Here is a 26400-nt window from a genome sequence, read left to right as displayed (position 1 = left end):
TTACTATGATCTGTCCTGTTCTCATTTTTATTTGTATGTATGTATTTATATGTATTTTTCCTGCTCCTTTTAGAGAACACAGGAAAATGCTTATATTCTTTATTCTTCATAAGCGTTTTCAGAGAGCTGCATTTACATTCCATAGAGAAGGTGGCCAGAGTTTAGCCATTCCTCTCTTACTGGATTTTCAGAATGATTTTGATTATATACTGTCTGAAACTGCTTCAGTGAATCACTTAACGTCTCATATTTTCTTATGTGTTTAGGATTATCTCTAGATTAGATTGCTGCAAGTGAAAAATATTTTAAAAGTGGCATATGCCCTTTGTAAAAATAGAGAAAAGTAAAAAGGTAAAGATACCATCAGTCACCTCCACCGTTTCTCCCTCTTAGTATGTCCTGCGTTTCAAATGTAACATCACTGTCCCTGTTAATCGGTGGTTGCACTCCTTCCGTCGTATGCAGGTACCATAGCATACTTGACCATTGCCCATTGGTGGGTTCTTAGATACTTTCTAGTTTTTCCCCACTGTAAATACTATTACGATGAACAACATTTTGCTTGTATTTCTGTCTACATTTCTGGCAGTTTATTAGGGGAATATCTGGGCATGAAATTGCTGGGCTAAAGACAAAGTTAACTTTAGAGGCTTTGATCTCGGTCACTGTTTCTCAGCTGCAGCATGATTGACTTCTGACTCTGGATAAGCCTCTGTGGTGGGGACTGTCCTGTGCTTTGCAGATTATTTAGTGGCATCCTTGGCCTCCCCCAGATGCTGGATGCCAGTAGAATCCTCCCTCCTAAATGCTACCCACCTGGGGCAGGAGTTGTCCCTGGTGGAGACCGTCGATCTTTATCATCAGGTTATTTTTTGTGGGTTATCTGTCCCAGTTGACACTCGCTATCCTCTGTAAGCATGCTGTGCCCTCAGCTGTGTTTTGACTTTGAGATAATTTCATAGTGTGATGTTTTACCTCATATTCCTTTGTTAATTAACAAAGATTACACATTTCCTCATGGTACATCTAGTTGTAGTTTCTTTTTTTCAGTGTCTATTCAGGCCTTGTCTGATCAGCATTGTACCTATACTGGACTTAGTATTTTTTTTTTTAATTTTTTTTTTTTGGTAACATTTATTTATTTTTGAGAGACAGAGAAAGTGTGAGTGGGGGAGCGGCAGAAAGAGAGGGAGACACAGAATCCAAAGCAGGCTCTAGGCTCTGAGCTGTCACCGGGGAGCCCGATGCAGGGCTTGTACCCATGAACTGTGAGATCATGACCTGAGCCAAAGTCAGACGCTCAACCGACTGAGCCACCCAAGCGCCCTGCCTTCTTTTTTTTTTTTTTTTAAGTTTATTTATTTTGAGTGAGAGAGAGACCAACCATTAGGGAGGGGCGGGGGGGGGGGGCAGAGGATCAGAAGTGTGCTCTATGCTGACAGCAGAGAGCCCGATGTAGGGCTCAAACTCATGAACCATGAGATCATGACCTGAACCGAAGTCAGATGCCCAACCTACTGAGCCACCCAGGCGCCCAGGACTTAGTATTCTTGTTATTGTAATTACTAAAGATGCTTGAAAGGCATAAATTTCCGTGTAACAGTACCAGAGGTTTGGTCTTAAGCAGCATGAAGGGGAACGGTTGGATCTTATTTGGTTTTATTTTTACAGAATTCTTGCACTCATTTGGATTATTTTCATGTTTAGAATGAGGTGAGCATATAACTTAAAAGTTAAAAAAACAAACCAGCAACCTAACTGTTCTATCGTTATTTGTTGAAAACTTCATTATCAAACACTTTTGCTTTCTCTGTACTTGGTACTCTTCTCAGTGCTTTATAGATTTAAGCACTAACTGGTTGAATCCTCGTAAACCTCATGAGGCGGGTCTGATGCCATCCTTGTTCTACAGACCAGAAACTTGAGGCCTAGGGAGTCCTTTTACCTCAAGGGTACAAAGCTAGTAAGACAGAGTTGAGATTCTCATCCAGGCTCTTGTTCTCAATCAGTGTGCATGTTGAAGGAAGGAAGCTAGAGAGGCTCAGATTGGTAGGGGAAAGCAGAGGCCAAACCCTCTGGGTAAGGTATTATCCAGACTTGGAAGTCCCAGGCACAATTTCCAGGTGCTGCTTCACTGCAACGGTTGGGAATCTTGATGCCCGAACTACGCAGCTTAGAGTTGTGTGAATAAATAACATTTGGAAATACAAGAGGAATTGATCGCTCTGTATCGTGTCAGGAGACTTGAATATAATTCTCTGAAATGGGTAGATGTCATCTAAATAAGGGAATAGTTACAACACAGTGAGCGGGTATAAGCAGGTAAAGATGATGTGCTAATGTTTGTTGAGCAGTAATGAATGCCAAGCAGTGTTTAAAGGGTTTTCCTTGCAAGTAAAAGTGTATAACTCAAGCCTCACAACAACGTGATGATGTAGTTTATTATTACCATCTGTCCATCCCATCTTACAGATAGAGGAACTGAGGCACAGAAAAATTCAGTGAATCTCGTGGCTAATAAGTGGCTATGCTGGGATTTGAACCCAGCAGGCTGGCTTGGGAATGTTCTGTTTGTTTGTTTGTTTGTTTGTTTGTTTGTTTATTTATTTATTTAATGTTTATTTATTTTTGAGAGAGAGACAGAGACAGAGAACGAGCAGGGGAGGGGCAGAGAGAGAAGGGGAGACAGAATCCAAAGCAGGCTTCAGGCTCTGAGCTGTCAGCACAGAGCTCGATGTAGGGCTCGAACCCGTGAACCATGAGAGCATGACCTGATCCAAAGTCGGATGCTTAACCAACTGAGCCACCCAGGCACCCCTTGTTCTATGCTTTTAACATTATGGTCCACTAGAACTTGGGGAGGTTAATTTGTGACTGACATCCTCAGACTGAGCTTGGCATCAGAGCTGTCCAGGGGAAAGGGACCTGCATCCTGGGGTTCTGGATGACCTGGGTGCTGACTCTGCTTTTTGCCCCGGGTGAAGGGTACCCTTGCTGGGGCTGCATTTGATAAGAGAACCAGACCATCTGTGTTGGTCAGTGTTCTTTTATGTAGGAATCCTTGTTTCTTAGGGTGCCATCTGGCAGGATGCTGCTGTTGGCCCAGCAGAGTGTCTCAGGCAGCATGCAGCCTGTTTCCTCACATCCAGCCAGACTTTAACTGTGCAGATAGCAGCAGCAGGAGTGTTCCATGGAGCTGCCCGCCAGGGACACTCCATGTCCCGTGGTGCTGCTGGCACCCTGCTTCATGCAGGCAGCTGGCATCCATTCGATTTCTGTCCTTGGTAATCAGGAACCTCACCTAGTAAGTGGCCTCTTAATGTCTAACAGTCTGAAGGCCACCTGAAATATTGCCATACCCACCAAATAATATTCGTTCTTCTTTAACACAGACTGAAACTGAACATTCACAAAAACCTGTTATATATAAGGTCACAGAGGAAATCTCAGCACATCCCAAGAAAGGAAAATCACGTGGGTCACATTACCCAATGCATAAAAGTCAAAACTAGCAACAACCAAAATAAAACCTGCTTCTAAACAACTTTTGAGTGAAGGGGAATCAGAACTGATATTGGAAACTCTTTAGAGGGAAGCAGCCATGGGAGGTCTATACACCGAATGCAGCTGCAACCACATGTAGAGAAAAGTGCAAACTGGGACGCATCTGTCAGAAATAAGAGTAAACGTAAGCATTCACCACATGAAGCTAGAAGGAAATGGCGAAAAAAGAAAAAAAAAAAAAAAAGACAAAAACCCGACCCTAGAAGGGAAGGGTTAATAGAGATGAAAGAAGGGGCCAGTGAAATGGGAAACAAAATGGGAAACAAAGTGAAGAATCTGTAAGTTTCCCTCCATGCCTCTTTTCTATCCATTCCCCAGAGCTAATTAAGTTTGCTTTAAATTCTTTGAACCTGTGTGAGAAAAGTAAATACACGTGGATGTATGTACACAAAGCAAGTTCATGGGGTCCTTATCAATGTTGGTGTTCCTCTGTAGCTTGCTTCTTTGGCCCTATGGTGGATGTCTTTCTATGTCAGTACTTGTGACTCAGCCTCCTCCTCTTTCCTGTACTGCTCTTGTTACAGCTCTGGCACACGATTTCACAACCATGGCACTCTGGCCTCAGTGATGCTGTTGAAGGGTTACTGAGCACCCAGCCGCCCTGGGCCCTTTGAAGGGTGTCATCTCCCAAAAATGGGTTCTACAATTGACAGAATGGCAGTGTCTCTGTGGCTCCAGAGTGACTGGTTTGTGTTACAAGGCCACCAGGGGTTGTGAGTTTCTTCATGGCAGGTGATGGTGGGACCCAAAGAGGAATCGAGTGCTGGATCAGAGCTCCCTGTTGCCCTATAGTTACTCTGGGCAGGATGGGAGACCTGGGCCGTCCATGGAGCAGAGCTGCTCACGCAGCAGGGAGGCTGCCACTTAGAAAGGATGTGCAGAAATGTGGTTGTAGCGATGATTTGGTATCGGGTGGTGTTTTAACCAATATCCTTCGGTGCCTGTTTTGTTATACAGGTTTTTGTCTGATGATAGTAGTCTGGAGTATAAATATTACAAACTGAAGCTGGCAGAAATGCAGAGGATGAGCCATACCTTACCAGGAGCAGATCAAAAGCCCACAGCAGCAGAGTGTGCGGTCCGGGCCATGCTGTATGCTCGGGCAATCCGGAGCCTCAAGAAGAAGCTCCTCCCCAGCCGGCGGCGGGGGCTGCTCCGCACTCAAGGGCTCCGGGGCTGGAAGGTGAGGAGAGCAACCACTGGGACCCAGACCCTTCTGTCCTCGGGTGCCAGATTGAAACACCATGCCCGGCAGGCTCCAGGTTCCTTGCAGGGAAAGCTGTCCCAGCCAGATGGAAATGCTGCTGCCAAGGACTGCCCACCAGACCCAGCCGGACCCTCTCCTGGGGACCCCAGCCCAGAAGCCTCGGGCCCATCCCCCAAGCTAACAGGAGTGGAAGTCTCTGAAGCCCCTCAAACTTCCTCTCCCTGCCCATCTGCTGACGGTGAGTACTCATTCCTGTCCCCCTCTTCTGGGCCTCAGCCCTGAGTCACCAATCTTCAGGGTTGGGGGGGTACGACCTGGATGGTCTGAGCAGCAGGCAGAGGCAGTAGGAACCTGGCCAGGACAGGTGCACGTGGAGGCACTTTCTTTTTTCTAGTTTCCTAGAGGGGCTCGCCCTCGAGTCCCGTGGCAGTATTCCTCCTGTCCTGAGGGTGGACCTGACTCAGCGAGCTACCTGGTGACTGTGCCTCCCTGCAAGGTCCTACTGCTGGCTGCCAGGTTGTGCCGTGTGCCCATGCTTGGGGCTTTAAGCTCCTTGATCCATTTCTCACTCCATTCTTGCCCTTCTTTACATTCCATTGGGCTGCCCTTGTCTCTCATTCTGCTGCCTCTTCTTCCCCTAGGATCTCTGCTATCCTCAGGGTTAGCTGACCTGCAGTTTCTGGTTTCTCCTGGCTATTATCTTTTCTCTCTGCAGTAGGCCTGCCCCTCCCTGACCAGTATTTGTCACTTAGCACTAGGTGGGAATGAGAGGGGAAAAAAAATGTCCACAAGTGCTACATTCTCTAGCTACTGCCATATAACGAAACATTCCAAACTGTGGCTTCAAACCGGGGGTATCCAGTGTTGCTCCGAGTCTGCTGAACTCAGTTGGGCCTATATTTGTGTCTATGGGCAGCAACTGGTTGGGGCCATCGGCTGGGGTAGCAGGGTTATGGGGGCCACATGCCTGTCACCCCCTAGCAGCTAGCCTGGGTTTGTTCACCTGACAGTTGGGGTTGGGCCTCCAGGAGAGGCAGTAGGGGGGCTTGAGACCTCCGAAGCCCAGGTTCCACCCTTATGTCACATTCTGTTGGTCAGTAGGAGTCCCAGGGCCAGTCCCAATTTGCGGAGAGAGCTGCAGAGTCCTATGGCAAAGGGCAAGGATGCAGTGAGGGGACACAAGGGCTGTCTCCGTAATTAGTCTCCACAGTCCCACAAAGTTGAAATTGAAAGCAGCAGCCTAGAACTGACACACAACAGTTGCTTTGTTTTATAGTTGACATCAAGACAATGGAGACTGCAGAGAAACTGGCCAGATTTGTTGCTCAGGTGGGACCAGAGATTGAACAATTCAGCATAGAAAACAGCACCGACAACCCTGACTTATGGTATGTAGCCATCATGCCCTTTTGACTGAGTGTGTTTATCCCACAAGCGTCCTGAGAACCCACTGGGTGGCCTGGCAGACACACTTCTGCCCCAAGAGGCACCCCAGGATAAGTTCTGGCTTCACTTTTGGTGAGCTCAGGGCTGTAAGAGGGAAGCATCTGCTTAGTGGTATTGGGCGGTGCTGCCCTCTTCTGGGACATCAGGAAAAACCTCCCCTGGAGGGAAGTTTAAGCTGTATTTGAAGGTCAGTTGGGCTTTGACCAGGGGAGGGGGAGAGAGCACCCACACAGAGAGGCTAATAGATTCCCCAGAACCTTTGCAGAGGTGGAGTAGTGTGGAGTAGTGGGAGGAAGAGGGCAGGGCACTGTCCCTGGTCACATCAGTGCTGTGGGCGGATGGTGAGAATTTGCTGCTCCTACAGTGACGGATGGGTCCTATTCCAGTTGTGGGCAGCAAGCACTTCCGTGTAGTGGTGGCCTGGCATCTTTTTGCCAGGAGGGGGTGCCATTACCCTCGCCATTCCTCAGATGGGGTGGCCCGCTCAATACCACACAGCCTGCAGGTGACAGAACCAGAAACCTGCTCTTTCTTGAGGGGTGCAGGTTCCCCTCCAGAGGGAGGCTACCTGGGAGCCATGTGTTCCTGGTACTGAGCCGTAACCCTGCTGGGCTCCACTCATCGCAGGCACCGTTGCCATGCTGTGTGAATTGTATCCGATGGTTGCCTGGGAACTCTGGACCCTTGCCCTACTCCTCCCATGCTGGGGAGTCATGCTTTAGTCTAATTAAGACTACAGTTGAGGGGCGCCTGGGTGGCTGAGTCAGTTAAGCCTCCGACTTCACCTAGGTCATGATCTCACAGTTTGTGAGTTCGAGCCCTGCATCTGGACTTTGCACTGTCAGTGCAGAGCCTGCTTGGGATTCTCGCTCTCCCTTCTCTGTCTGCCTCTTCCCCTGATCAAGTTTTCTCTCTCTCAAAATACATAAATAAATAAAACTTAAAAAAATAAAAGACTGTCGTTGAAAACTTCACATTTCCTAGAGCATTTCTGGGACCCAGTTGTGACCGAGCGTGCTTGATGGGAACCTTGAGTAAGTTCTGCACTGGCATGCCTCCTGTTTTCCTGTGAGACCCACACCAGCCCCTTGGAGCACTGACGGGTTTCATGGGTGCTCAGCCTGGTCCTGTCTTTTATAGTCCTGGTGACCTTGGGGCCTGCTGGGCCTTACAGTCCTCGTATTTGGGCTACCTGCTACACACACGACCTCGCTCAGGCAGTTCCGGCTGAAGGGGACAGCCAGGAGCATTTCATTGGCTGTTTTCCCCAGCGAGAACTCCATCATCCTGGGCACCTGGCACTGCCATGGTTTTGGTTCATTGTCACCCTCTCTGACAGACTTTTCTCAGCAGTGTTCCCTAGAAGGCTCTGTCCCCACCTTGCCCATACAGAGAGTCCCTCATTGTACAGTAACATTAGGTGGAATGATTTACTCTGTCCCCCAGTGCTCACTGAGTAGTTTGAGAATGATAGCACCCAATAGCACGCCTATTTAGGAAAGACCTTCCGAGGTGAGTTTTTGTTTCTTTTCCTTTAGAAAAATGATACTTCTGATGTGCTCAGTAGTTGTTTGAGTTCATTCATTTTGTGGGTGTGGTCATGTCAACAATTTGACATATAGTCAGGTTTATTTATTTCTACAGAGGTTCAGTTTTGAGACTATTTTTCCTATCCTTTTTAATTTAATGTAAAAAATAAGTATGGCATTTGCATGGTTCTAAAGTAAAAATTAACAAAAGATAAGCTCAGAGAAGCCTCATCCCCTCAACCTATCAGTAGGAAACTGTTTTCATTCACTTCTAGTGTGTGTGCCTTTCCCCCTTTGTTCTTACACCACAAATGACCTTCTGTATGTAGTAGACACTTTTGCACCTTGTTTTTTTCCTTTCACAACCTATCCAGAAGTCCCCTTCTGCCTGTCCCACCTGTACCCTCCTTCTCTTGTCCACTGTGTCATTCTCCACATGCAGCCACACCAGGGTCACTCCGTAGCTGCAGGCATTCACACTGCTCTTATGGCCCCTTTAATGGCCTCATGCACGATGGCTTTGTGTTTGTGGAGAAAATCTTCCGTTATCTCTCAGAAGGGGCATTATTGGGTCCAAGATCATTGCAAACGTAATTCAGTAAATAATGCGGCTTCTCCTCCCCAAGGGCCACTCCCCACACAGTGTCAGGAGTACCAGTCCCCACCTCTCACCTTTTGACATACCTTAGAGCCAATAGGATTCATGAGAAATTTCTAATTTCCGCAGTGAAATTTTAGTTTTCATTTTTCTTATGAGTGAAATTGAACATTTTTTCTTTTTTTTTGTAATTTTTTAAAAATTTATTTGTTTTTTAATTTACATCCAAGTTACTTAGCATATAGTGCAACAATGATTTCAGGAGCATATTTCAGTGATTCATTCCCTATGTATAACACCCCGTACTCATCCAAATAAGTGTCTTTCCTAATGCTTCTTACCCATTTAGCCCATCCCCACTCCCACAACCCTTTCAGCAACCCTCTGTTTGTTCTCTACATTTAAGAGCCTCTTATGTTTTGTCCCCCTCCCTGTTTTTATATTATCTTTGCTTTTATTCCCTTATGTTCACCTGCTTTGTATCTTAAATTCCTCATATGAGTGAAGTCATATGATATTTGTCTTTCTCTGACTAATTTTGCTTAGCAAATACCCTCTAGTTCTATCCACATAGGTGCAAGTGGCAAGATTTCACTCTTTTTGATTGCCAAGTAATACTCCATTGTATATATATACCACATCTTCTTTGTCCGTTCATCTGACGACAGACCTTTGGGCTCTTTCCATACTGTGGCTATTGTCGATAGCGCTGCTATAAACGTTGGGGTGCATGTGCCCCTTCAAAACAGCACACCTGTATCCCTTGGATAAATACCTAGTCATGCAGTTGCTGGGTCATAGGGTAGTTCTATTCTTAATTTTTTGAGGAATCTCCATACTGTTTTCCGGAGTGGCTGCACCAGTTTGCATTCCCACCAGCAATGCAAAAGAGATCTTCTTTCTCTGCATCCTTGCCAACAGCCTGAGTTGTTAATTTTAGCCATGGTGTGAGGTGGTATCTCATGGTGGTTTTGATTTGTATTTCTCTGATGAGTGATACTGAGCATCTTTTCATGTGTCTGTTAGCCATCTGGGTGTCATCTTTGGACAAGTGTCTCTTCATGTCTTTTGCCCATTTCTTCACTGGATTATTTGTTTTTTGGGTGTTGAGTTTGGTAAGTTCTTTATAGATTTTGGATACTCACCCTTTTTCTGGTACGTCATTTGCAAATATCTTCTCCCATTCCATTGGTTGCCTTTTAGTTTTGCTGATTGTTTCCTTCGCTGTGCAGAAGCTTTTTATATTGATGAGGTCCCAATAGTTATTTTTGCTTTTGTTTCCCTTGCCTCCAGAGACATGTTGAGTAAGAAGTTGCTGCGGCCAAGGTCAAAGAGGTTTTTGCCTGCTTTCTCCTCTAGGATTTTGATGGCTTCCTGTCTTACGTTTAGGTTTTTCATCCATTTTGAGTTTATTTTTGTGTATGGTGTAAGAAAATGGTCCAGGTTCATTTTTCTGCATGTCGCTGTCCAGTTTTCCCAGCACCACTTGCTGAAGAGACTGTCTGTATTCCATTGGATATTCTCTCCTGCTTTGTCAAAGATTAGTTGACCATACATTTGTGGGTCCATTTCTGGGTTCTCTATTCTGTTCCATTGATCTGAATATCTGTTTTTGTGCCATGAACATCTTTTCATAAACTTCAGTGTCTTTTGTGTATCCTTCTGTAAACTATTCATTTGTCCCTTAAAAAAAAAAAAAAGATTGTCTTTTAAAAAACAGCTTTGTTGTTGTAAATAGTTTGCCTTTTTTAGAATTTTGTGTCAATGCACCTTGTTCTTGCTTTTTGTCTGGCTCCTTACTCAGCACGATTACTTGGATTCAGTGGTGTTTGTTGCATGTATCCCCAGTTCACGCCTCTTTGTTGCTGAGTGTATACCATTGTGTGGCTGGACCAGTTATCTACCCATTCACCTGTTGATGGCATTGAGACGTTTCCAGTCTGGGATGATTACAAATAAAGCCGCTGTGAGAATTTGCATATAGGCCTTTATTTCTCTTCAGTAAATACCAAGGAGAGCAAAGGCTGGCTCCATGGTAGGTCCATGGTTAACTTTTGAAGAAACTGCCAAGCTGCCTTTCTAAGTGGTTGCAACCATTTTGCATTTTCAGCAGCCTGGATGAGCGTTCTAGTTCCTCCCCGTCCTCATCAGCACTTGTTAGCGTCAGTGTCCATGTTAGTGTCCCAGTACGGGGAGGCGGTGTCACTCTCTGGTTCTCATTTCTCCAAGGACTCGTGATGCTGAGTGTTTCAAGTGTGCCTATGTGCTTTCTATATGTAAGTGTCCCGTTTGGATCTGTGGTCCAGCTTTGATTGGACCACATTTATTTACTTAGTAATCAAGTTGGAGGCTTTGTTGTATGTTCTTTGTATGAGTCCTTTATCAGGTGTATGATTTGCAGATATTTCCTCCAGGTCTGTGACTTGTTTTCTCATCCTAGCAGTCTTTTGTGGGGCACAAGTTCTTAGAGATTGTGTTTTTGAGGCGCCTGACTGCCTCAGTAGGAAGGGCGTGCAATTCTTGATCTCAGGGTTGTGTGTTCAAGGCCCACATCGGGTGTAGAGATTACTTAAAAATAAAATATTTTCTAAAATATTTATGTAAGGGGGCGCCTGGGTGGCGCAGTCGGTTAAGCCTCCGACTTCAGCCAGGTCACGATCTCACGGTCCGTGAGTTCGAGCCCCGCGTCAGGCTCTGGGCTGATGGCTCGGAGCCTGGAGCCTGTTTCCGATTCTGTGTCTCCCTCTCTCTCTGCCCCTCCCCCGTTCATGCTCTGTCTCTCTCTGTCCCAAAAATAAATAAAAAAAAAAAAAAAAAAAAAAAAAAAAACGTTGAAAAAAAAAATAAAATATTTATGTAAGCTCTACCCCCGACGTGGGGCTCAAACTCACAACCCTGAGATCACGAGTCCCATGTCCTATTGGCTATTGAGTTGGCCAGGTGCCTCTTCTTTCTCAGTTTTTAGGAGCTCTTACCTATGAAATAGTTGCACGTTTCCTTCTTAGTTTGATGTTTATCTTTCCTTTTGCTTATGCTTTGTTCTGCAGTGCAGAAGTGTTTCATGTAATCAAATTTCTCATTTTTTTCTTTTATTGCACCTGGATACTGAGTCATAGAAATTCTCTCCCCATACACGGGTTATAAAGACATTTATATCTTTTTCTCTAGCACTTGTATGGCTTCAGTTTTACATTTAGATCCCCTATCTGTGTGGGGTTATTCCAGAGCAGAGGGTGCTACATGGATCCAATGAAATATTTTTCTGGAAAGCTCCCCAGTTGTCCTGACACCATTTGTTGAAAAGATCATCTTTTTTGCCCTGGTTTGAGAGACCACCTTCATCAGATGCCTTGTTTCTGGCCTTTCTCTTGGTGTTTCTTTCCATGTGTCCAAGGACTAGTACCACACTGTTTTAACTATAGAGGCTTCATACACCTTATAATACCTGGTAGGGCTGGAACCCTTCATTGATTTGTTCAAAGTTCTCCCAGATACCTTTACATAGTTATTTTTAACTATGAAGTCTAGAATCGTGTTCAAATCCAGAAAAAAGTGACGCTTTTATCAGGATGGGATTATGCATTAATATATTAGGGAAGAATCAACATAGTCATGAGGTTGAGTTGTCCCAGCCAAGAACAAGGGCTTCTTTCCTTGGGTCCAAGTATATTTTGTATCTTCGGGCATGTTTTCAGTTTTCTCACACTAGCCACAGCCCCAGGTCACGGTGGCCGCAGGACTCTGAGGTGCAGAGAGGCGTTATCGCCACCACATTCACTTAGCTTCACGGTAAAACAAGGGGTAGAAGTGACACCCCTTCCTCCGTCTCCTGCCTGGCAGTGTGAGAGGAACCAGGCAGTCACGGTGAACACACAGAGGCCCAGGGTGGATGGTGACAGCCTAGAAAGGGATGAGGCGAGGGCCAGGTGGGATCTCTGGCTCCAGCATTGGTGCTTTTTCCAGCACACGCCCTGGTCATTCCCTCAAACCTTTTCCTCCACCCTCTTCCCCCGAAAAGCAATCAGGCCTCCTACGTTCTAGCTCCTTTGTTAAATTACTAATATTCCTCAGACTTCTCTCATTGTGAAGCTGCACCATCAACTGTAGCTGGTAGAAAGAGGTCAGGTTATTTGCTCTTTGGTCCCACTCCCAGCTTTGTCGGATCTATTCTGGACAATGTCAGCAAATATGAACGTTCAGAGGACCCTCTGGTTAACCAGTGTATTTCATCCTTATCCCAGGTTTCTCCATGACCAAAATAGTTCAGCCTTCAAATTCTATCGAAAGAAAGTATTTGAACTATGCCCATCGATTTGTTTTACGTCATCTCCACTGAACCTCCACGCCGGTGAGAGTGCTGATTCTCAGGAGAGCCCCCATGACCCCATGGAAGGGGAAGGAGAGTTTGAAGATGATCCCCCTCAGCACGAGGCTGAGCTGGAGAGCCCGGAGGTGATGCCTGAGGAGGAGGAGGAGGAAGACGAGGAGGAGGAAGACGAGGAGGAGGAGGAGGAGGGGGGCGAAGAGGCCTCCGCTCCTAGAGGGACCTCCAGGCCAGCAGGAGCGGCTGCCAAGTCTGAGTGCTCTGAGGGCAGCCCCCCCACAGATGGCCTCCCGAGCGAGGCGGCCGAAGATGGCCCAGCTGGTGCGCCTGCCCTGTCACAGGCCTCCTCGGGCGCCTGCTTCCCCCGAAAGAGGGTCAGCAGCAAGTCGTTGAAGGTTGGCATGATTCCAGCTCCCAAGAGGCTGTGTCTCATCCAGGAGCCCAAAGGTGAGTACCTGGCCGTCACCACGGCCCCCCTCGCATGGAGCTTCCATTTAGCACCTGAAGAGGGACCGTGGTGCTCAGTTGTGGACCATGAAAAGTTGCGGAGATCAGGCGATGTCGCCCGATTGTTTGGAAGAATTTACTTGCCCTCAGCCCACACTCAGCCGCAAGATGACCAAACTGGTCCCTGTCACCCTTCCTGCCTCTGATTACACTTGCTGACCTGGATGTTCCCTCCCCAGCTTCCCCCAGGGCCAACAGAACATGGGGTTGTTTGGTCTTGTGTTTTTAACCTAGAATAATTCTAGCGGGTTTGCACACCACCCCAAAATGTTCCTGTGAGGCTCACGTTGCCAGCTGGTGTAAGGTCAGCACTCCGAGGACACGCTGCTGTGTTAGTGCAGCAGCGGTGCGTTTGTGGTGGGTGCTGCTGGGTGCTCCCATATTGCTCACAGTCCAGTGAGGGGGCCCTGGCTGTGGAGGGCAAGGGCCTGGGTCATCTCAGCTCTTTCCTGCCCTTGACCTTGGGGAGTGCCCAGCCTTCTGAGCCCCTGGAAGGCCCGGGTCAGTGATGCCTGCTTAGTAACGATGAGGAAGGAGGACACAGGTGGGGCTGGTCTCAGGCAGTGGTTGGTGGGAGCCGTGTGGTCTGCTGCCTTGGCCGTGGCAGGTCATCTCCTTTCCCATGGGGAAGGTCAAAGTTCATGAGATTCTATTTAATAGCAATAAAATGCATCCTTTTTAAGGGGACAGTTTGATGAGTTTTGGCAAATGTGTATAGGCATGAACTTCTCCAGTGCAGTGGAGCTGGAGCCTTTCTCCAGAAGTGTCTCTGTGTTTCCCTGTGGTCTCCTCCCCATTTTCTGGCCTCGTGGTTCTGCCTTTTCTAGACTGTCAGTAGGCAGAACGGCATCATATGCAGCCTTTTGATGGCCTGGCCATGGCCCAGGTTATTCCTTGTGCCTCCCGCCCCACCAGGTGTCTCCATACAACCAGGCCTGGGCTGTTCTTTGCACATGGGGTTGACGCCACAGTCCCTTCGCGTGAGGTGGTTGTAGTGAACGGTGCCCCGTCTTGTGTCACCAGTGTGCTCTACGTTGTTGAGATGGTCACACTCACCCCCAGGAGCATCAGTTCAGCTTCTCCTGCTAACAGAACAGTTCTGTGGTTTGTGTTTGGAAACCTTGGCGTTACCACGGATTGCCAGCTGTTCTGCTCTACTCTTAACGTCCTTCAGAGCTTACTGCTGATGGCAGCAGCCTATCTGAATGCCTCATACGTCCTTCGTGGGAGAGAAGTGGAGGGAGCTCTTTCTATTTTGGAAGCTCTCATTTCCTTGGGTGGTTGATGAGAAAAAAACCAGACCTGCTGATTCTCCTTCATCAAAAATAATGATATGATGTGATTCGGTGCTCTGTGTGAGAAGCATGGTTGGTTGTTTTTTACTGGAAATTCTATGTGGACTTTAACTCTTTATCAGCGGAACAGTTGCAGAGACACTAGGAGGGCACGAGGTTGCAAATAGTTTACTTGTTGAAACAAAGTGTATTTCTGCAGTCACGAAAACGATCGTGCATTGAGCCCTTTGTCGTAAACACGGGGAGTCCTGTGTTAAGTAGACTCTTCCACATGGAGGCAGCCCCCAGTTGGGCCGTATTCTGCTCTCTGGTCTTGGATCACATGATTCCTGAGAGGACCCTGGCAAGGGGCACAGCTGGCTTTGGGGTCTGGGTTGTAGCTACCTTCTGTCAGCAGAGGGGTTGTTAGCCTAAACTGCAGCGCCCTCACTTTCTGAGTAATTTGGAAAAAGTACGTGTGTGTGTGTGCGCGCGCGCACGTATATACATGTTTCTTATGTCTTCCAGTTCATGAGCCAGTTCGCATCGCCTATGACAGACCTCGGGGTCGTCCCGTGTCCAAAAAGAAGGTGAGCATGACAGTTCCCATGTATGACATAGTTAGTTAGAATTTGTCAGTGATTCAAAGGACACTGTGACTTGTCACTAAGGTACACTCATGCTTCAGACTGGCATAATGTACAAAGCACAACAAACAGCCTTTTTTCTCAGGGATTTCTTGGAACTGTTTTGCTTTGCCCAAAGCACAGGAGGGTAGTAATTAGTTATTTAACAAATAGGTGAGATCTGATATGTGCAAAGTGTTGGACAGATGAACAAAGTAATGTCCCGGCCCTTAAGTTCAGATTTAATGGACTATAATTGTGGTTCAAGAGCATGCTAATTTGCTAGTAAGCCAAGGGAATATGTGTGTGCTTGTGTATTAACTGATGGACACCTCCTGTGTGCCAGGCCCCATCTGCCCAACGAGAGGTCGCAGCAAGCAGGGCCAACAGTGACAGGAATGTGTGTGAGTCTTGTGGCCTGTGTGCTATGGGTACGGAGAAGCAGGTCAAAGGGAGATGGGGAGTAATGTAGGGTTGGGGATGCCATTTATTCAAGGAGGCCTGGAAGAGGCCCCAGGTTGGTCTTGTGTCAACAAGCAGCCCTTTGTGGCACCCAGATGGGGGTGGGGAGATGAGGAAGTAGAGGCAGTGAGTCCCCAGGTCACATAGGGGCTGTAGACGGAAGTTAGCAGCATGGCTCCTTCTCTGGGGGAGGCCCTGGGGACCTGTGGTGGCAGTTGGGTGGAAGACAGGGCCACGGTGGCTGCTGTGCTGAGAGCAGCCTGTGGTTGGGGGGCTGGTAGAAGCCAAGGGCTGGGAAGGTGAAGACACAGTCAGTGAGAGTTGCTGATGGGTTGCGTGTGGAAGAGCCAAAGCCCAGAGCTCTGGGCACCTGCACGGTTGTCTACAGGCACTTAGGAGGATGGAGCTGCCGCTGAGTGAGATGGAGAGCCCCTGTGGGCGCAGGTCATTTGAAGGAGATGCGCTGCACTCCAGACAGCTAGGCGGATATGTGTGGGGGCAGGTAAGGCTGGGTGAGGTCACCTGGGACATATGTGGGGATATCCCAGGTTCTCAGAGGTCAGGGAGGTGAGCCGGCCACCCGGTGAGGTCTCTACTGGTGTCGAGTGGTGAGGAAAAGAAAGCCTGTGTGGTGGACACCGGTTGCAAATGGACGGTCAGTCTCAGTGGCCAGGTGAGGCGTCGGCGTGACCCCGGTTACAGCAGGGAGGAGGGACTTTTCTGAGCCCAAAGCTCATGGTCCTAATCGTCGTGTTCAGTTTGAATTTGTGCTGGCACCCGGCTGCGCATCAGGTGGCCCCGGGTGAGGGCACAACCTGGTGAGGCAGCAGCCAGGTTCAGGCTCAACCTGGCCACTTAGTCTTGGCATCTAACTCCTGAGTCTCCGTTTGTGCATCTGTAAAGTGGGGCAGTCGCACCTACCTTTGGCTCGGAGATACCGCGAGAGTGAAAGTAAATGCACGTTAACCTGGCGTGCAGCAGTGCCCTGCAAACAACATCTCTCCTTGGGGTGATGGCAGGCCCAGAGGAAGCTTCCCCTGCAGCTCTCTGTGCACACCTCAGCCTGGCCTTCGCACACAGCTTTTCTCTAGCCGAGCAGCTTTCCCAAAGGGATGCAGGCTAGCCTTTTGGGGACCTGTGGCCAGCCTTTCCCTTGCCTTCCCCACCCTTTTCCTTCCCATACTTGTTCCCTGCTCAGATCCTCAGAACCTCACCATTACCCTCCCTGCACCAGCTGCCTGGATCAGGATGGATGAGTCCATTCCCCAGAAGCACATGTGGCCCTCTCAGCCTCCCCAGGCTGTCCTGTGTTTATTTAGTAAATGTTTTTAAAAAACAGGCTCAGGTGGTAGGGACAGTGGGTGCTCATGAATATTCATGAGTAAATGGAAATATTTTCTGCTCACACCAGGCAGGCCCCTCCTCCAGAGGTCCCCCCCACCCCCAGGCCTTTTAACCTATCTTCCCACAGCCAGCTCTGGGGCCCAGACCTTGTCTGGGGCTTTACCTGCAGATTCTTTTCAAGCCCTATCCTTCTTCCCAGCTGTACCAGTTCTCAGTGAGGTCTGCTTTGTGCTAGACCACGAATCCCAGGGTGCCAGTAAAACCTAGTCTCTGCCCTTGGGGAGCTCCCAGATCTGGGAAGGGCCGGCTGGACAAATAGACAGGTCATTTGGGTTTGCTGAGCAATGTCTGAGGGCGGCCAGAGAGGTTTCTGGGATGGAATCACTGCTCAGAGTTCTGGAAGCCCACAAGAGTGTTCAAGATGGAGTAGAAAGGACCTTGCAAGCCAGTTTTCCACACAGTCTGTCTCTACAGCAGATTCATGGCCTGTTTGGCCCCCTCCTGCCTCAGCCCCGTCTCCCCTCTGACTTCTGCACTCCCGGGGCCTTCCTGCCTCAAGCCTATGCCCTGTCCTGGTTACCCCCAGCCTGGGGTGTGCCCTCTGGTCGTTGCAAGTTATCACCACTTAGGATTCTTTCTACTGACCCCTTGGCCTCAGGGCCACCCCCCACCCCTGCCTCTTGTGGGGTTTTCCTCACGGTCTTCGCACCTCAGAGAATGTTGCTGGGAACTGGGGCGGGGCCTGTGGCTTGATCCCAAGTGTCTGTGGAATCCAGGATGGGGGGTGGGGGGCAGTACTGGACCGTGTCAGGAGCAGCACAGGCAGACTCTCACTCCACGTGCTTGCTGCAGCCCACTTGCCATATTCTTCTCTTTCCTCAGAAACCCAAGGACTTTGACTTTGCCCAGCAGAAGTTAACCGACAAGAACCTGGGGTTCCAGATGCTGCAGAAGATGGGCTGGAAGGAGGGCCATGGCCTAGGCTCCTGTGGGAAGGGCATCAGGGAACCCGTCAGCGTGTACGCAGCAGGCGCTGGGGCCCGGGGTGGGAATGGGCAGTGTGCTTGGGATAAGAAGCTTTCTTTGGGATTCTGGTCCTAAGTCCTTTGACCTGCAGCCTGATTTCTTGTCTCCCCTCATGTTAAACATGGCTTAAAGCTGGCAGGTTTGTTTTCCTAACAAAGCGAGTCTTCAGATGAGACGAGAAGCAGACCGTTTACATTTGCAGGTGTTCCTACAGGCCCCTTGCTGCACTTGCACAGACTATTTAAATGACTCCTTGGCCCCTGGCATTTCAGCCACATTCATTATTGTCATAAAAGCTGAGTGGTAATTCTAGGCAGTAACAATAAAAACCACTTTCCCTTTGCCTGGAACCCTTAAGCAGGCTAGCCAGGGAAAACGTGGCCCAGAGTTTGTTAGGCCCCATTAACATCCAGCAGGCATTTCATTTAAAACTGAGCTTGTCACCTGCGGGGGGAGGCTTTCTGCTATAATCGGGGGCTTCTGAGCTCGTTCCTCAGAAGGTCCACACACCTGCCCAGGTGAGTACCCCTTGTTCCGCGCTGTGAATCGTGTCTTCGCTTTCCCTTTCCTTTGCTGTCACTGTTGTGTGTCCCACATGCTTCCATCCCGCTCTGACCGCTCGTGCCGTTTCCAGTTTCCTGGTGGCCAGGCTTTGTGCTCAGGTGTGGCTAACTCTCCGTTTTGCTCCTAGGGGAACTGCCTCGGAAGGGGAGGGGTTAGGTGCCGACGGGCAGGAGCGCAAGGAAGACACATTTGACGTGTTCCGTCAGAGGATGATGCAGATGTACAGACACAAACGGGCCAACAAATAGGTATGTGTGTGAGCTAGTGCGTGGGGCTTTCTGCCTAAGTTGACATTCTGGTACGTAGAGACGATTTCTCCAGAAAAGTCAGAGATCCCCGTTCCCAAAACCAAACGTCAAACCACACACATACACAAAAAAAAATCAAAAAGTTCTATGAGGGTAACCAGGAGCGTTTAGACATGGATGTGTCCCGCCTCTCACCTTCCAGGTTTGGTTGAAGGAGCGAGCCCCACGCTCACCAAGCATGGCCGCACAGCGATGTGCAGCTCAACAGCGGGCCTTGGTGCAGGGCTCCCAGGCTCAACTGCACGCGGCCACCCCGGGGAAATAGGCCACCGCGGAAATGGCCTTGCGTCCTGCACGTGTAAGGGCGATCTGGAAGCCGTCACTGCAGAGGGCAGTGGCTTTGCCACATCCCTTTCTGAGCATCTTCAAATCCTTTCGTTCTCAAGGGCCTTGGGCCCATATAAATACCCCGTTCTTTCTGCTCTCTTTTTAGCTGCCTTCCCCACCCGTAATTTCCAACTCAGTTTTGAACAAAATCGTTCTCTCCCTGAATAGATGAAACCATTGGTGAGAAAGATCAGGCTTGAAGGAGCACTTACTCTTAGAGCGCCACCTCTGCCCTGGATCTGCCCTGGAGCCAGTGCCCAAGTAGGTTTGGTGTGTCCACGAGAAACAGAACGTCTCTGCAGGTCCTGTACGGAGGTTCCGCTGGCTTTTCTTCTTCTTCTTCTTAAAGGATAAAAGAGTGCATCATTCGCCATCTGCTTTTGCTTTCCCCTCTTCTTCTAAATGCTTGTGGCAGCCAGTCCCCTGCAGGTCTTTCCTGGTCCCCCCTCAGAAGGGGTACTGCCCTTGGATAGTGCTCAAGAGCCAGCTCCTGTCGGGTTTCCCGTCCCAGGGAACTCTCTCTAGAAGTGCTCTGTTAGCAAACCTGATGCCAAACTGATGACAGATTGTGTCTTTGTGTGGCTTGCAGACTGTAGATGGGGGACAGAATTCAGTGTTAGCCAAGTCCATGCTGGTAGTGCGGCCTGCCGGTCGGAGCATCGGAGCTCTTTGAACAAGTGGAGATACTTGATTCGATGAACGTGTTATTTATGGAGTCTCAGCTCTTAAGTGCATCCCAAGAGACTTAATGGAAGTTTAGCAACCGTATAATAGAGCCGTATTCAGTGGGGAGTAATCATTACATTGGTGAAACTTCCCCCAAATTCACCTGGCTCCTTAGAATCCACCAACTACAGTGTGCTTCGTTTTAAAACCACATATGGAGTCTCTCCTCCAAGGGGCTGGGAGTGTAAACTCTTCAAGACGCTTCATTTTTGGCATGTGCAGTAGGGTAAAGAATTGTTTTCTCGGAGCCTTTGTACGGAACAGAAAGCATCCTCTTGGGGCGGGCTCCGCAGCTGTTTGCTGTTTCCGGGCGCGTGATTGCCTCCCTTCCATCTTGTCCCGGCGCTCCGCTCCTCGCAGCTACGTGCGAAGTTCTCAGGCTGTGGGAATCTCAGCCCTTCCTCATAAAGCCGCAGTGTTGAAGTTTTAAATACGTGCTAAAACCTGGGAAACTTGGGATCCTGCTGACACGACAAGCTTGGGGGACACGGCAGCGAGTTACCGTGTTGGCCAGTCTTCACTTTTTTAAAGCCACAGGCCCCAGCTGTGGTCCCGGCTTGCTCCAGCTCTGTCTTGTCGGGCCCACACCCACCGCCACAGGCCTGTGCCGTATCTCTTCCAGGCTCTGCTTGCTTCTGGTTGCTTCTGTTGCATGGGCAACAGGCAGATCTTTATGGCCAGGGAGATGCTGGAAATGCCTCCGCAGAGTTGAAGCAGCCTGCACAGGTGGTGTGGTTTGGGGGAACCGCAGCCGTAGGGGTTCATCTCTTTTCTTTCCTAATCCTTCCAGGAGCCTTCCTTGTTGGCTGTGGGTTGGGCACATGGATGGAACTCTGAGAACAGGGCCTCTGTCCTCTGGCCTTTCACAGAGTGCCCATCGGCCCTGAGCGAGGCATGTACTCCCCAAATAGGTTCTAGCTCTTTCTCTCCAGCGTAGATAGCTCTGACCGTCATATTCACTTTGTGCCGGTATATTCGTTCTTGGATTTCTCCGCTTTTGTTTGTGAGTAAAATGCTTTAGGAATTACCAGGGTGTAAGCTCTGTCCCCGCAGCCTCCTGCCACCCTTTCTCCTGGGGATATCCCGCTTCGAGCTGACCCCGTGAGCCTTTAGCACACGTCAAAGAGAACACCTCCTTCTTGATCCTGGAAAGTCCTCTGAGCACTCAGGCGATGCTTTTCCTGTGGGTGTGATATCATAGGAGCCGGGGCGGAGCCTGGTGGCGAGTCCTTGTGCCAGCTGTCGGCCAGGGACCAGCCCAGGGACCGGCACTGGCCCTCCGAGCTCGCCCTTGCTCCCTCTGGCGAAGTCTGCTCACGGGGAGCGTGCGTGCGAGTGTGGTGTGTGGTTGCATAGCCTTGTCAAAGTCACAGTGTCTTTTCTGTCATTCTAGTTCCAGGGTCTCTTCCGTGAGGACGACAGGCATCCGGAAAGTACTAACTCACCACTTTGGGTGCTTACTGTCTCTGGCTTGTTTCCATCACTGGAAATCATATAGAGAATTTTAGCGTTTTGGTCCTTGGTAAAACCTAGAAGACATTTGTGATGTTACAAAATGGAAGTTTTGGGTTTTTTCTTTTTTTTCTTTTTTCTTTCCTTTTTTTAAATCTAAGAAGTTGTGAATGTTGTTAATCATTTAGCAGTTGCAATAAATGTAGAGGAAACCCAATTTTCCATGGTCTCTGTTGTGTTTTTAAAACTTGGCTGGGCGGGGAACACATGAGAGATGTTGTAACACCTACACTGGACAGAGTGTCGGAGATACGTGCCCTGCTGCCGATGACTCTCCTGTCCCCTCAGCCTTTACCCGCTCCCACGGTCGGGGTTCCAGCTGTCAGACCAGGGCCCACCCAGGCTTTCCCTGACTGAGGACGGCCTGTGTGCTGTCTGCAAAGCTCCCTGCTATTCCCGTGTGCTGCCCAGCCTGCGTCCGATTCCTCCACCGACAGCGCCTGGCCCTTGGGGGAAGGGGTGAAGGCAAAGGCTACGGCAGGCACGTACCAGACCCGCAGGGGCTTCCACGTGACAGCAGAGTAATGGGGAGGAGCCAGGCTGCTGCTGTGCCCAGCGCAGGGGGTTGCCCAGGAAGGGTTTGGGGTGTCTGTCGGCCGCTTAGGGGCAGGTGAAACCGGCCCCCTAGGAGCTGGTGTGGGGACCTAAGCCTCCCTTCTCCTTGCGGTGTCCTGGAGGACACACGGGAGTGGCAGGGGTCCATTTGACCGTGATGGGAGCTGTTGCCAGTCAAGAATGTCCCTCCGTTCATCTTCACAAGAGCCCACCCACGAGGGCAGTGTCTGACTGTGGGCTTTAGCGGCCTCCCTGAGAAAGCCCCCCAGAACCCCACAGCCACCCCACCTCATCTCCCACCCCCTCTCGGGAGACTGGAGGTAGGGGGTGAGCAGAACTCTCCAGCAGATGCCCCTAACTGGCCGACAGCTCCTCTTCTCACCTCCGGGGCTACTGAAGATTCCTTAGATGAGGACACCTGGAGTGCGGGTCTCCAGCCTGGGACACCCGTCTAGGCTTTGACCTCAGGCTTGTTTCGCCTCTGCGATCTGGGAAGGATTTCTTCCAGTTTGGAAGGTGAAATTTCCTCTGCTCTCTTGTTAATTTAGAGCTAAATGGGACCTTTAATATGTCATTCTCGGCCTCTAGGGCCCCACCTCGCTCATTCTCTCCAGCGTCCCCTCCTGGAAGCCTTCTGGATGCCCTAGGGCCCCGACAAAAGCAGAAGGTGCTGCTGGACACAGGGGCACCTGGGTGGCTCAGTCGGTTGAGCGTCCGACTTCGGCTCAGGTCATGATCTTGCAATCTGTGAGTTCGAGCCCCATGTCAGGCTCTGTGCTGACAGCTCGGAGCCTGGAACCTGCTTCGGATTCTGTGTCTCCCTCTCTCTCTGCCGCTCCCCCGCTCATGCTCTGTCTCTGTCTCTCTCTGTCTGTCTCTCTCTCTCTCTCTCTCTCTCAAAAATAAATAAACATTAGAAAAAAATTAAAAAATAAGACAGCATACTTGCTGCCTGGAGACACGTGTCCTCATGCGACCGGAGGTCTCCAGTCTTCTCACGGGAGTAGAAACTTCTAGTACTGTTTGTGAATAAGTAACACCTGGCCAAAATCACAAGGTACAGAAGTGTGTTCTATGGAAAAATGTCTCCCCGACCCCCCAGCACCCAGGTCTCGGGTCCCTTACATGTAGACGACTGTGTACACAGGCATATTTTAGGTAGAACCTTTCTCAAAGGGACTGCCATTTATTTAAGTGCCCCACCCGGAGGCATTTGAATCGTTCCCAAGCCTTGGCTCCCGTATCCCAGAACATTCTCTTTGTGGCTAAAGCCCTAGAAATCGCATTTCTGGGACCAAGGGGGTGCTCCCCGGCATCTCCCCACCTCACTGCCTCCACAGCATTCCCATGCCATGTGGTTTTTGAGGTGACCCTGTCGGCACTTTGGTTTTCCCCAGCTGTGCCTGCCTCTCCAAGATACGGGGGGCTGTGGTCCCCGCAAGAGGCGGGCTCTGCCCTCCAGGTGGACTGAACCATAAAGCACGGGCCCTGACGCCTCCAGACCCTGTCCCCATTGCCCTGCTCCCTTTGGGGACCCAGCTCTGCACCCCTCTCTGCTTCGTCCAGGTTCCCCTACTCTGAGCCCATCACTCCCGCCACAACCGCCGCCCCCCCCAACTTCAACCTTCCCAGAGCCGGTGCCCACCTAGCTGCCGGTGACCTTGTCTGGCCTGGGCAGAGGCCTGATGCCCACCCACGGCGAGGGGGATCTTGAAGGCCGCAGATGCACCAGCAGGGAGGAGGCCACAGCCAACCCTCCCCACGGGCGGTGAGCGGCGGGACTTTTCGAGCCTTGGTTTCTTTCCAGTGAGATGGGGCCCTGGGCTCGCAGAGTTAAAAGCAGTAATCTAGGAACGCTCATCGAGAGAGTGTTTAGAGGGGCTGGTCTCGTTTCTGAGCTTGTTTCCCCTGTGAGGCAGACCTTACGCGTGAGGATCCCCAAGCCTAGTCATGGTGCACCCAGCCCCTGCCCCCCTGCCGGCCGGAGGGCTCAAGGTCACACCTCCAAACTAACCACCTTTGGCAGAGGCGGGGTCGAGGCCCAGGGTCAGCCAGAGAGGGGTAAACTGCGGAACTCCCATGTGTTTGGGGGATCGGGTGTGTCGGTTGCCCGGAGGAGGGAGGGTGACAGTGCCGCAGCTGGAGTCAAATTCTCGCCCCGCTACTACTCTGCCCACCGTCCCCGCATTGTACACACGGGGGAACTGCGGTCCAGAAAGAGGAAGAGCCTGACCCCAGGCTGCACTGGTTCCTTTAAAGCCTTTGCGCCCTGTTTCCCCGTCCGGGGGGGGGGGGGCGGTGGGGAGCAGCCCTGTGTTGCAACAGGCAGCAGCCTTTCCAGCCAGTGGTGGGGACTTAGAATTTAGCCCCAGGGTCAGGTATCTGTTCCTACTCATAAATGTCAAGTATTGAGGAGGCTCCTAAGACACCCAGCTGGCCATCAGTGGAGGTAGGTGACTCTTCACCATGCCCCCAGACCCCGCTACGTCTGTGGGACCTCCATTCAACCTCCAGGGCCCGCCTCCCACGTCCCCTCCAGGCAGCCCACCCTGCTCTCTCCAGACCAAGACCTGGCTGCCCCTCTGGCTTCCGCAGGCCTGTCCCTGACCGCCCTGAGCTGAGGTTGCCCGGCTCTGTGTCACCCAGGCTGGGGCCTCCTGCACAGGGGACTGCATCTCATCTTTAAACCCTCAGCATTAGGGGCACCTGGGTGGCTCAGTCGGTTGAGCGTCCGACTTCGGCTCAGGTCGTGATCTCACGGCTCATGGGTTCGAGCTCCGTGTCGGGCTCTGTGCTGAGCGCTCAGAGCCTGAAGCCTGCTTCATGTTCTGTGTCTCCCTCTCTCTCTGTCCCTCCCCCACTCATGCTGTCTCTCTCTGTGTCTCAAAAATAAATAAACATTAAAAAAAATTTTTTTTTAAATAATAAACCCTCAGCATTAAGTGAATGTTTAATGAAAGGACAATGAGCAAGGGAACTTTGTCTAAAGTTCCCTCCTACAGATGGGACCCGCCTTGGGATGGACGGGTGGACTCTAGTCGAGTCTCAGCTTGGGGTGTGTAACAACAGGTGACCTTGAGCAAGCTCTATGCACTCTGGGGCCCCCATTTCCTTCATCCATAACACTGGATAATGAAGCATGAGCTAGGAGAGTCAAGAATGCCCTATTGATTGAAAAGCCACTTTTCTATGGTATTTACATCACTGTATTAATATATTATATTGGACTACTTAGAAATATAAATACAAACTCTTTCTCTAATTTTTTAATGTTCGTTTATTCTTGAGAGAGTGTGTGAGCAGGGGAGGGGCAGAGAGGGAGGGAGGGAGAGAGAATCCCAAGCAGGCTCTACACTGTCAGCACAGAGCCCGCCGCGGGGCTCAAACTCAGGAGGGGTGCGATCATGACCTGAGCTGAAATCAAGTGTCAAACACTTAACCGACTGAGCCACTCAAACACCCCCAAACTCAAATATATAAATGCAAGGTCACTAATTCTGAAAAAACCCGCACCCACCTATTAACAGAACTTCCTTTGCAAAGCGGGCTGGGTCGTGGATGAAATCTGCACTATTTACCGCATACATTTCTGTGTGGCTTGAAGTCTTTGCTTGTTATGGTTTTTGAAAGACAAAAAATTAAGTGTCGATGAAAATGTGGATGATAAACTCAGCCTTGGATTTGTTTTGAGAATCAACGGAGATCACAAGCGTCAACTTCAGAGCCCATAGCACAGACTGTTTACTGTGACCAATCTTCTGATAGTTACTGGCCCCCCTGGACTCTAATTCTCACATCCAGCAGAAGCTGGTCCATTTCTCAGTGGAGAAACTGAGGCCCCGGACGATCTGACTCCAGACCCACACTCAATGCCAGGATTTCCACCTGATCTAATCTGGTTTTGAAGCTCCCCATACACACACACGTGTGCTCACATGCGCAGCCACAAACATATGCACGCATGCACGCACATACACAGAGATACGCGTGTGCGCGTGCAGGCTCAAAGACACGCGCAGACACGCACACACATGCACACGCAAACACGCCGTTTCTATTTCCCACCAAGCCCACGCTCACGGCCCTGGGAACTTGGACGTTTCCAGGAATTGCAACTCCCCTATGCGTCCGGCACCAGCCACTTCCTTCAGACCCCAGGAGGGGGCCTCACGAGCTGAGCTTTGCTCTGCTCCAGTTTTCTCCAGAGATTTCTCAGGTCGGCCTTGTGGGAGTGCCGCCCTCAGTTCCTGGAGTTTCCTGGTCCAGGGGGGAGCGGCGAGGTTTCCGCTTAGAGATTTCAACATCCACGTCTAAATGACTGGCTCTTCTGCCTGGAGGCAGCTCAAAGCAAAGGGGAACTTGAGGTCTGGAACACCCTGTCTTAACGTGTCCTCACTGTGCTGTGTGACCTGCGGCCCGGTGATGCGCCTCTCTGAGCCGCAGTTTCCTCATTGATAACAGGGGAAGTAGTGTCTCCTACCAGGGCTCTGAGAATCAAAGG

General features: G+C 50.1%; 1 protein-coding gene across 7 annotated transcripts in view; it reads left to right on the top strand.

The window, feature by feature from the left end:
* The window catches only part of SUGP2 (SURP and G-patch domain containing 2), a 32493-nt gene extending 10992 nt beyond the window's left edge, over positions 1 to 21501 (top strand). For 6 of the 7 annotated variants that reach the window (XM_042978670.1, XM_042978665.1, XM_042978669.1 and 3 more), the window contains exons 5-11: positions 4522 to 5009; positions 6048 to 6159; positions 12586 to 13115; positions 14978 to 15039; positions 17764 to 17900; positions 18599 to 18719; positions 21226 to 21501. In XM_042978670.1, coding sequence (XP_042834604.1) covers positions 4522 to 5009; positions 6048 to 6159; positions 12586 to 13115; positions 14978 to 15039; positions 17764 to 17900; positions 18599 to 18719 — 1450 coding nt within the window. In that variant the 3' untranslated portion in view covers positions 21226 to 21501. The other variant, XM_042978664.1, reaches the window with a different exon arrangement.
* The last annotated feature ends 4899 nt before the right edge of the window (positions 21502 to 26400 follow it).

Source organism: Panthera tigris, chromosome A2, assembly GCF_018350195.1.
Source record: "Panthera tigris isolate Pti1 chromosome A2, P.tigris_Pti1_mat1.1, whole genome shotgun sequence".
In the NCBI taxonomy this organism is placed as follows: Eukaryota; Metazoa; Chordata; class Mammalia; order Carnivora; family Felidae; genus Panthera; species Panthera tigris.
Note: the sequence above shows the minus strand (reverse complement) of the source record. Positions and strands in the feature narration are given on the sequence as shown.